The sequence below is a fragment of the Stigmatopora argus genome, chromosome 15, assembly GCF_051989625.1.
Source record: "Stigmatopora argus isolate UIUO_Sarg chromosome 15, RoL_Sarg_1.0, whole genome shotgun sequence".
NCBI lineage: Eukaryota > Metazoa > Chordata > Actinopteri > Syngnathiformes > Syngnathidae > Stigmatopora > Stigmatopora argus.
Window position 1 is genome coordinate 5,074,632 of NC_135401.1, and position 11,761 is coordinate 5,086,392.

Genomic DNA, 11,761 nt, shown 5'->3' on the forward strand with positions numbered 1-11,761 from the left:
AAAAAATGCTTCAAATATTGCACTGAGTGTTTTTATAAGAAAATCTTTAGAATGAGGTTCTAAGGATAACCTTATAAAAACACTCAGTGCAATATTTGAAGCATCTTTATAGGATTTTCCTTAAAAATGCTTCAAATATTGCACTATCTGTTTTAATAAGAAAATCCTAGGAATGATGTCCAAGGATATAATGAAGAAAAAGACATGTATACATTTCAAGACCATTTATTTTTCCCCAAATACAAGTGGCTTTTGAGGTAGTCCTTCCAGCAATTAAAGGTGGAGCAGTGTCATCAGGAAATGGACTAAATATCTTCTTGGAATTCTGGAAGAAGAAAAAAGTGAATTACATACATCATGTCCAACATTAAAATAAAAACTGACCAAAAAATAATTACTAAGTTAGGTATTTTCTTTCAACAAAAAGGATACTTACCAGGAAGGGACTTCTTCCCATAATGTCACTCAGGCCTTCAGCCCACTGTAAAAGGCAGGCAACATTAAAGCCACAGGAGGGGGGGAAATGGAAATATTAGACATACCCCTCTGATGCCTTCAAAGCACAGAGGCAGAAAGACTCAAATATAAGAGTCTCTATAACAGAGATATTCATCTCCAGTCCTCAAGGGCCCCTATCCAGTCTATTTTCCATGTCTTCCAACACACCAAAATCAAATGATTTTGATCAAGCTCCTGGACAGCTTGCTGATGAGTTAATCAGATGTGGGAGATATGTAAAACATACTGGACAAGTGCCCGAGGACTAGAGTTGGAGACCCCTGCTCTATACCGACAAGTACCAGTGAGGAGATGTTGGTGTCAAAGATCATGCCGTTGACTGCGTCACCCTTTCTTTAGCGTTGATTTGGTAAACTTGAATGGACCCTTAAGAGAAACAAGATATAAAATGAGTAGGTTTAGTACACATGACATGAAAATAAGAAATAAAATAACCTGGAACACATGTCCTACCTCATCCAAGACTTCTGCCTTGACTTCTTTGGTCTTGTCGATTTGGACAGCTTTCACCTCCTCCACCGTCTCCGTGGCTTTAAACATCTACAAAACAACAGAGCATGATTATAAAATTGCTTATTTAACAATTTTGATGCACAAATGACCCACATTCATTTCCCATGTTATTTCATCCTGGACGAGTTTTTCAGTCAATCATTTCAAATCCATTCTTTTTTTTTTTTAAATAAATATCCCAAAAAGTCATTGCTTCCGTTTTTCTCTCCTTACACTCAGGAAAAATGGTTGTTTTACCATGTTTAAACTTGAGTCAAAAATGACACCTGCGCAATTTCTGAATGAATGTCTCACTTGGGTTTTGTCAAAACCACATTTAAAACTAAAAATGAAAAGGTCCAAGCCCAGGTTAAAGTTATATATATCAGTGATTCTTAACCTGGGTTCGATCGCTGATGATCACGTGACATTGCTTGGCCAATCAGTGCAACGAGGAATTTATCTTGAATTAATAAAATATATTTTAAAAAAAATCAACATCAGATCAGTTAGTGTGTTTTCATTCAAAATTTGAATGTATCATAACGAAAAACAAGCAAATTGAGCAAAGCATTGAACGCTGACATTTAATTACTACACGGGGAGGGGAAATAGAAACTAGTATTAAAAAAAACGACTCACTTTGCTGACAAACAGCTCGACATGGCGTCGACAAGTTGGTCCCTTTTCGGTCGTTTTAGCTACATTCTTGATGTTTCCCAGCAGTCTGTGCTCGTTGAGGATCTGAAAGACACAATTGAATGATATCTTTTTAAACATAAAGAGCTATAGGTGACGCAATGTAGCCAATTTGTTTGCACATTTTCTGTCTCCAACCATGTGGGGCTACATCACGCCAATGAAGCATATTCCCGTCAAAAAGCACTCGTAAAATAAGAACTGGGGCTTCGAAATCCCAGAATGACAACGTACCGAAAGCGCTGCATTGTCCTGTACGGAGTTTATCAGCTCTTTCTTCGGTAAATCGTCACTTCTGAGCTGCTCTGCAGTCTACTGCCTTACCGACCCCAGGCTCATCCGCCATTTTTAAAAATGGCGACGGCTCTTTGAACGCTGACCCCAGTGACGTCAATTAAAGCGAGACACACACAAAATAATACATTGTTTTCATGAAAACAATGTAGTATTTTTTGGGTCTATTTTTGTGCATTTTACATGCATCCCTTCAGTATTGCTACATCTGAATTAATCCAACCCTCAATAACTATTTTATGGCTATAAAACCTTTACTGCAGCTACAGCTGCGACACATAAAAAGCATCAATAATAACCTCATACAATTGAAATATTATTTAGGATACATGTGTATGAAAAGTAAAACTAATAATGTGTATATATATATATATATATATATATATATATATATATATATATATATATATATATATATATATATATTTATTAGTTTTACTTTTCATACACTGGGTTGTGAAAGAAATATAACTCAATGCAACTAAAGATAAAATGTATTTTTAAAAATCTGTCATTTCAAACAACAAAATTGATATGTTAGAATGCCAGGTTTTTGTTGGGTATTAAAAGACAACTGACAAAAGTAATTACACAAATGTGCAGACCAGTCCTAAAACAGCTAACATAGCTGAGTTCAATATTCAGCAATCCCATTCAAACTCATAAGAGTCAAAATTCACTATGTAATATATTGAATATTATCTATATAATATTTAATATTGAATTCAATAGTGCATTCTAACCGGGACGACTGATAGATTACTCAATCTTGAATAAGACTCCAGTTCAAAGTGAAATTTAAACCTCCTCAACATAGTGTTTTCCAAAATGTATTTGATTGATATTTTAAACAATATTTTTCCCACCCTACTCGCTTTTATGGAAACCCTGTATTGTCAAATTAGAGTGGTTCCTCTAATCGACAAAAAAATAAAAATAATAATAAGTGAATTTATGTGCCACTTAATCCTATCATTTACATTTCTCACCGTTACCGTCTTTTGTCCCCTGGCAAAATAAAACCTGTTAAATTAAGAGCGACGGCGGCGTTGTCCTCAGACGTGCGTGCGCTGCCATCGCACGAGGAATGCGTTAACGTTGGTGGCAAGCGTCGCTTAACTTAATAACCGCCAGGCCTGTTCTGTAATGCAAACGGACCAGCATCCATTATTTTGTAATGACTGAAGAATGCACGTACGTTAGATGGAGACACGGATTGAAGGGGATCAGCCGCGTGTGAATGTATGTGTGCGCTAATCAAACAGGAAGTCACCTCCCTGACCCCACCACCTTGTTTTACAGTGTCGGTGGAAAAGCAGGCTTTTCGGAAACCGGGAGCACGTAGGGACTTGTCAGAAAGACTTTTGGCACTGGCCGCTAATGTTAATGACAAAGCTGGAGCGCACATTTGGGTGTGATCATTCATTTCAATTTTGTCATTTTAAGCTTTGGTTTTAATGAAATGGCCTAACAGACGAACCATTTAAGCTTTACATTGGGATCCACATAGCTTGTTAATGCACTTTGAATTATATATAAAGATATTCCTCCAATATTTCTACCTGAAGAAACATTCACTCACTTGATATCAACATAATCACACGGTCCGTCAAGGCTGGGGGTCATCTTCATCTTCCATGTGTATGGTTAGACGGCGAACAGTTGTGTGCACTGGAGGTCGCCTGAAAAAAATGACAGGAAAAGAATTGTACTAAAGCAGAAAATGCATATGTATAGATGATGGATTTTATTTCTAAATGTACAGTTAATGCGTCACATTTTGAAACAAGGAAGTAGCAACCTACAGGCGGCTTTTCCCAGGGTTCAGCGGTGCTTATATTAAAGGGCGTGGAGGAAGAACGAAAGCACTTGCTTAAATTAGACACGTTGTGACATCCTAAAGGTGAAAAATTTCAAAAATGTCCATTTACAGACAATTTCACTTGTAAATATAATTGCAATCATTTTTTTGAAACACACTTCAAACAGGGCCCAGTAGCAGTTTGATGTATATATTACATGAAACCTTTAAAATATTGGAAATGGACATTCTATTCCTTTTAGGCCACACAATTAGTGGTTGGTACTGGGACATCGTGAATTAGGGGCCAGCCAATCGCAGTTCAGACATTTTGCAAGTTGTCATGTGTCAGCTGAAATAAAAGCGTGTGCGGTCGATTGGTCGCCGGTCTTTTGGTCGCCGGTCTTTTGGTCGCCGTCTTTTGGTCGCCCGGACCGCGACAACGGGCGACCAAAAGACCGGCGACCAAAAGACCGACGACAAAACAAGGTAAAACAACATGGACTACGCATCAATAAAAGCCAACAATGGCCATGAGCAGTTTCACTGAGCCGACGTGTGAGCGTATAAGAGTTTGTATGTACATGCGTTGTCTCTTTAAGAAGCTACGTCCGTCAGGGTCTTAACAAGTTCTCCAACAAAAAACAATAAAAGTCCTGGAAATTTGGAGCTTTTCTTTAGCCTAATAATTAATAGGGCATTAAGTATGACTAAATAGTAATTCACAGTTTGTATTTAGGGAATTTGAGCAACGATTTAAATGGTAATTATCAATAACCTTCCCGGGGACCAAAAGACCGGCGACCAATCGACCGTGTACCAAATAAAAGTTACCAAAAAATATTTAGAATTGTAACAAGTTGTTAAAAAGTTGGCAAAGTGCTTATAAACGGTTAGCTCGACTTCTAAAAAGGTCCCTAATGTTTGTTTGTGTAAAATCCATGGTGTAAAACTCTGTTCGTTTGTGGAATGTAAATGAAGGCTCATTTGTCAAACAACTGTGAGCGGAGTTCCCCAGATTTGAACACTTCTTCATTTGCATCCGAACAAAATACGACACCGACCACAACACGACTGAGAATCCTGCTACATTCCTCGGCATTTAACTCTTTTGGCCTCTCGGCAAAAATTCCATTTCTGGCATTTTAAATTATTTTAAAGACTCCAATGGCATGGCAACAACAACGATCAAAATATACAAACCAAACCAAAAACTAATGCTACCAGCATGAAGACAGTACACAATGAAGACAATAGAATTGTTGGGAATAAAAAAAAATACCATTTTGAGGTACATATGACTTAACAATCTTCGAAGTGACTCTGTAAGGATTTGACTGACAATGGAATTAAAAGCCATTTGCAACATTTGTGCAGGCGAACGTGGTTTGTCAGCGCTTGTGCGAGACAAAAAGAAAACACTAAGTGCTGAAACTTGAGCAAGAGAGTTAAGGAGATTGCAGTGGAACAAAAGACGGTGTTTAATTTTCTTTCTTTTTCCCCTTTCATATTTTCAGCACCCTGCAATCAGGGCATCTTGTTAGTTTTGGATTCAGGTTAGACTTGTTGCAGGAGACAACTCCCTCTCGTCCTCGTACTCCTCCTCCTCCTCCCTTCTCTGTGCTTCCTGTCAAATCTCCTTCACTAATCCGTTCAAACTTCTGGCACCAATTGACTTTTTCTTTTTAAACGGGCGATGCCGCATTTGTCTCCAAGGCGTGCATGTCTTGCTCCCGAGACTCCGCCGTCCTTCCTATCGTCCCTCCCTCCGTCCCACCCTTCCTTGTTTGCTTGCCACTGACAGGTGAATTGACTTTCAAGACAATAGCAGGTGCACAGGATTTTTAAACTAAATTCAAACCAAAAAAATGGAAGCATATTCATATACTTGGAGTGTAAATGACCAATTCATGAGACATGAGTATTCACAGCAAGTTGAATTGAATCTGACGGCATTGTCAATGGTGGGCAATAATATTAGGAAAGTGATTTTTAATCAACTTTAGATTGTGTTTGGTTTGGTGTTTATTGTTTTAGCAATAATTTATAAATTGCTAATTAATTATAATTTATATGATACATAATGAGTTTAGTCATAGTAAAATGGTATAAAAATGATTTTAAAATATTCTGAAAATATTGAGTCCCAGATACCAGTAAAGAAAAAAAGTTTAAGTAATACAATACAATGAATTAAGATCATATATATATATATATATATATATATATATATATATATATATATATATATATGATCTCAATTAATTAATTGTATTGTATTATTTAAACATCATAGTTTTTTTTCTTTACCAACCATTTACAAGGAAAATTACTATTTCAAAATTATATTACATATATACACATATATATACATATATATACATATATATATATATATACATATATATACATATATATACATATATATACATACATATACATATATAACATATATATATTACATATATATAGATAATTTTGAAATAGTAACCATTTACAAGGCAAATTACTATTTCAAAATTATATTGTATATGTATGTAATATTTTTTTATTATGGCTTGTAAATGGTTAATATTTATTCTAATTTCAAATGTGGGTCTATGAAGGTTTCACACTAAGTAGTATAGCTCCATATGAATTTATCATAGCACACCTTTGGCTGTAAATCACCAATTTGAAAGACGATAACGTTTTGATTCGGCTTCACATTTGCCAAATAGTCAAGGCATGGAGTTAAATGAGACCATGTGAATGTTGGAGCCCGTAAAGAAGAAGCGCCCGAGGTCGCAAGGGACAGTTCTACCAGATTTTAATCTTCCAGAGAAAACACACCCTGCTGCAGCCCTTGAGCAGGGCACGCCGCGATTGTTCGGCAGCCTTGCGAAGAAAGGGAGCGTGCGGTTCCTCTAATTCCCTGACGAGTCAGGACTTGTAGACTGAAACTGGGCACGAGACAGAGGAAGCAAAAGAGAGGGAGTGGAAGGTTCAAGTGGGCTATGGGTAAGTATCGCAGGTGCAATGTCAGGTCAAAATTGCATAAGCAAAAGTCATTTTTCAATCCTATACAGAATCAAGGTGGAGTCCTTTGATTACATACGGCCCAAATATGTAAATATAAAGCACTTCAGTGTTTTTTTTTTTTATGGAACAATTAAACAAGTGCCAAGAGCGGCGAGACAATTGCGGTGGTCTGAACATGTTCCCGGCTTTTGATTTGAAATGATGAAGCAACCGCCCTGGAAATCTCCCACGGGAATATCCAAAGAGAAAGTGGGATAGAGAAAGGATTTTTGGATGAGGAAAAGAAGGAGGGAATTCTCAGGGCTGTGCAGTGAGGAAGGTTATTAGGTTTGAAGAAGAAGAAGAAGAAGAAGAAGAAGAAGAAGAAGAGGGGGAGATGTTTATCGTGAAGCATCATTGACGTGTGATAACAGATTGAAGCTGCGCTCACGCCTGGTTGGGTGTCGTTTTCCCAGAAACAAATATTCCTAGCTACCCTCATAATTCCCGCATCAAACTTAAGAATGACCTGCACTCACACTCTCCATTAAGTTGCCGGGTAAGGGTTTTTAGGGGTCTTGCCTCCAGGATAAACTCTGTCAAAGTAGCAACTTTTGGAGACTCTCACATTCATAGTTTTATTAATTCGTGTAGTCTTTTCATGGTGCATTTTGAACAACGTGTTTTTTTAATAGTGGAATTTAAATTAATAAAATTAGAGATGCACACTAATTAAGGCCACAAATGACATTCAATAGGTGATTTTTAAATAGCTTTTAAGTCCCTTCATCCCATTGATGGCAATAAGAAATCCAATTCATTTAAGTCAGCAAGATTGACGGTAAATGCTCATTTTTCAGTGCCATTGCTTTCAAATGAATTGGATGACAAGCACAGTCATTTTTTGGTACTGTTTTACGTACCATAAAGGGAGCATTTAAAAAAAAATCTTTACATACATTTACAAAATGCTGCTGTTTTAAATAATTCAACTTTTAGTTCAACTTTTATACTAATGAAACACTTCTTTTTCCCCTTCTTGCAGTATTAAAAGAAAAACAACTTCAAAAGTTGAAATTTCAAGTCACTTGAATTTTTCACATTTTAAAGGAAACCCTCAAACAATAAGTTAACGCTTACATACATATTTTAAAGCAATTTGGCAGCGTCGCACGCAGACAACTGAGCTAAAATCCTACCTGACTGCTTAGTATTAATTCACGTAACATCTAAGTTCAATTTCTGTTTACGCTAGAATTTAAATACGGCCCACAAACCTGATAATGCAAGTTTCTAATTTAAGTTCACAACATTAACATTTCCAGAATAGGCTTGGAATACCCAAAGTCTAATTATATTCTTTAGTGTAAATAACACACAAGGAGTTGTATTTTTTTACAGTGTACTGTATTTTTCCCTACAGTGAGACTCAGAATATTACCAGGACTTTTAGTCACAGTTCAACCATTTTGAACCTTCAGGCCCAAATCAAACTAAAATAGCTACTGATCTTGTCCTGCTCTGTTGCCATAGCGCCGAAAGAAGAATTTGATCTGCAATGTATCCATCATGGACCCTCATAGCCTGCATTTAGTGCTACGACGCAAAAAAAATTGTTTCCCAAACATTATCCCGAAGTTTTGGCAGGCCACTGAGGGCTCGAGGAAAGTCGAACTTATTATCAAAGTCACTACTATTTCTCAATTGTATTCAATATCGTGGCATAGTTTTCAATCTGGCAAATTAAAATGACTTCAACGTCATATTTAATAAGAAAATTCTGCCTAAATGCAACAACCAATCATATTACAGAGGAGCACAACCTGCCTTGAACTCGGGCGGGATTTAAATTAGTGCTCTTATGCTATAATAATACAATAGATGACCTTGTGTGGTAACATAATGTGTCTCGTTATTTTGCTCAAATATTTTTGAATAGTCACAAGGGTGCTGATTGCTTACATTAGTATTAACTTTAAGTTAGCGGAATAAAAAACAAGTTATGTGTGTTGCTTTGAATGCACGATGAAGAAAAGTAAGTATGTTAAATTCAAATGAGAGTTGAAATAAAGAGCTTGTAATCTTGATTATTATTTTAAAGATTTACTTTTGCACCTTTGTCTAATACACTGCTGATATTAAAAATGTGTGCTCTTGAGAGGATAAAGAATATATGACTGAGTTTTGTTGCGTTATGAATTACTTCTATTAGGAGTTGAATTACATTATCTATTACTGGGAACTAAGTTTTAATTTTATTATTATAGTTATAGCAATATCAATTGCATTTTCAATTTCGCTAAGCAACAGGATTTGGGTGAGAAAAAGTTATGCGGTTTGGTAATACACAAAGCATGCAGTTCTCTTTGTTTCCTGTTTAGTTCTCCAGTAAACTCCACATGGGCGTGGCGGAAAAAAAATGTTTGATACTATCACATGGCCTCATTTTTGCAAAATTGGACTACGCTAAAATGCCTTTTATTGTGATGTCTGGAAAAAAAATCACAAGTGGGTTTTTTTCTTCGTCTAGCTAAAACTATATTCACGTACAGTACAGATACTAAAGGGATTTGCGCATGTTTGTTACTTCTTAAACCAATTATAGAGCAAAGTGGTGTATTATTATTCATATTAGGGTCATTAACTGCTGGATATTTGCATTTTTTTTTGCCCAAGACATTAATTATGGCCTGCAGGGCCAAGTGGAATGAAACCAGATATGCAGATGAGCTCAACCAGTGGTCACCTTCTAATTCTGAATTCGGGTGGAACCGCAGTCAGCTTCCTTGAAACACAATAAAAGAAGAAAAGCGTCTGCATATTTTATGACAATTTGACGAAGTCTTACCGTTTAGCACGAGTGTCTTTTCCGGTTAGAAAAACAAGAATTTTTCCCACTATAAATATAGGCTATGGGTGACTAAAGTAGGTGAGGTGAGATGTGGGCGGGACACGGCGCAATCGCTCATTTCTATCTCTTTGTATGAGAGTGTCCACTGCACGAAGTGTTGTTGTTGTGAGTGCCATTCTTCGTTCGCTGTAATCTTAGCGGCACCTTTTGATGAGCTCGAAGCACATTTAAGAAAATAGAGAAAAGTACACACGTGTGTGTTGGATTGACATTAAAATTGAAGGCAGTGAAGACAGTCTCAAGGTGAACATAGTGTTCTGGGAGAAATTTTGAGTCAATTCCCTTTGCACAATATGTCCTGCTGTTTCCTGAAAAGCACCCTTTTTTCCCTAAACTAAATAAACGTGAAGATATACTTTTTTTTAACAGTGTTTGCATGCTGAATTTAAACAATGAATGGAATTGAACTCAACATAGTAGAGCAAAAACAATAAAATCTATAATTAGATTGCCTTTTTGTTGTGGAATCCCCAAAAAAGTTTGCCCTATTTATTGTTTTGTTTTTTTATTGGTGAAAAAACTAAATAAGAATCATGATCTTTTAAAATATATGTACACGGTTATATATCAAATGCACTCTTTGGTTGTGCTTTTAATGTATCTGCCTTGAAAGGACATTTTGGGAGGAAGTCAGATGGCCGTAGTTCATTTTAAACTTGTTTACATAAAAAAATGGCTTTTTATTTGAAAACAAAGTTTGCTCTGATTATTTTGGTCAAATGACTTCATTTATTTAAATGAGGAAATTTAAACTGACTTGTTAAAAGGAGAATCATTTTTCAATAATTTCTTCTACGAGAAATTACTGTATATACGATCAAAAGTCTTTTTAAATAAAACTAGTAATACATTTTAGGCTAATATTAGATTTTAGTTGTCAATGATGACAATGACATATTTTGTCGAGAACCCTATCCTAACCTACTTCATTTTATTGCATTTTAACAACCTCAACTTTGAATGATAACTATAGTTTTGTACAATACATTCCCAATGTGAGTATTTTCCTCAACAGCATTTATGAAACAAGTTCCCTAACTGTGGCCGCAAGCACGCAGGTGCTTTGGCAACAATTACCCTCAGGCACAGTTTAAAGACGCACGTTAAGCGACGCTACCGCCATTTTCTCCACCGGAGATTTTCCCTGCCTGAGGCCAACCGGGACACTTGCACCGAACAATAGCTCAAATTAACCATTTCACTGCCATTGAAGATATTCGGGGGTTCATCTATGATCCTGTGCATTATTATTAGTTCGTCACTCGTCAGCGTCCAATCCATTTGAAATGGAAGGAATGAATGTTCATTCAATTTCAGCCCTTCCTGTTAAAATGGATTGGACGCCCATCGCCATCAATGGAAATCCATGAATCAATCAAGGATAGGGAACCTGTTTGTCTGATCTAAAACCTATTAAGATTTAGTAAAAAAAAGGCTGAAAAGGCGAAAAACGTCACTTTTTCTAAATTCAACCTTATGTTAAACTTTTTTTCAGTTCCTTTGAAGTTCTATATGAGCCAAAGTAACACTTTAAAATCCCACCCTCCCCCTGGCTCCCTTCCAACTACAATGATCTCCTACTTTGGGGCAATGGAGAGTTTCTGGGAGTGGTTCCTGCTGGCTGCTGGGAGGAATTTCAACACTCAACCCAGACCCTCGGAGCCTCTCCGGAGACAAAAAAAGTGACAACATAATCATTGTGGAGGTTAAACACCTCAAAGTGATTGAACCATTGCAAATGCATTGGTTATTCCAATATAAGAGGACATTTTGGCTTTAAAAAAAATTGTGAAAAAACATTCTTTGCGTCTCTAGGTTTCGGCCAAATATAAAACAATAGGTAACCAACTTACTAATGAATGGCGAAATTTTTACATTATTTTTTTTTTTTTACAATATTTGGCTTAAACATGGTAACGGGGTGACCATTAACAGGGTTGCAAATCCTTGCTAGGTTTAGCTTTTGCTCAGGAACAGAACGTAAATGTTTAGTTAACTGTTATTAATCAAGATCAAGAGGAAAAGCCTAGCTATGTACATTTGTA

At 36.4% G+C, this 11,761-nt stretch overlaps 1 protein-coding gene across 3 annotated transcripts; it reads right to left on the minus strand.

Annotated features, from left to right (window-relative positions):
- Positions 1–209: 209 nt before the first annotated feature.
- Positions 210–9,691, minus strand: LOC144090057 (peptidyl-prolyl cis-trans isomerase FKBP3-like). Of its 3 annotated transcripts, XR_013305273.1 has the most exons (7): positions 9,654–9,691; positions 3,587–3,686; positions 1,654–1,755; positions 973–1,059; positions 801–885; positions 437–481; positions 210–325 (listed from the first exon to the last, which is right to left on the minus strand). XR_013305273.1 is itself a non-coding variant. In XM_077621358.1 (5 exons), exons 1-3 carry the CDS (start codon positions 1,789–1,791, stop codon positions 844–846), a joined length of 267 nt encoding a protein of 88 aa, XP_077477484.1. In that variant the 5' UTR covers positions 1,792–1,797; the 3' UTR covers positions 210–325; positions 437–481; positions 801–843. The 3 variants fall into 3 exon arrangements, 1 of the variants encoding a protein (XP_077477484.1); XR_013305272.1 differs by lacking the exons at positions 3,587–3,686; positions 9,654–9,691 and adding an exon at positions 1,945–2,084; XM_077621358.1 differs by lacking the exons at positions 3,587–3,686; positions 9,654–9,691 and having other exon boundaries at positions 1,654–1,797.
- Between the last annotated feature and the right edge of the window lie 2,070 nt (positions 9,692–11,761).

Coding starts and splice junctions, on each gene's coding strand:
- LOC144090057 (XM_077621358.1), bottom strand. CDS start 1,791: ATGTTTAAAAAGATATCATTCAATTGTGTCTTTCAGATCCTCAACGAG. Junction 1,060..1,653: donor TCGAGCTGTTTGTCAGCAAA/GTGAGTCGTTTT, acceptor GTTGTTTTGTAG/ATGTTTAAAGCCACGGAGAC. Junction 886..972: donor AGGCAGAAGTCTTGGATGAG/GTAGGACATGTG, acceptor GTTTCTCTTAAG/GGTCCATTCAAGTTTACCAA.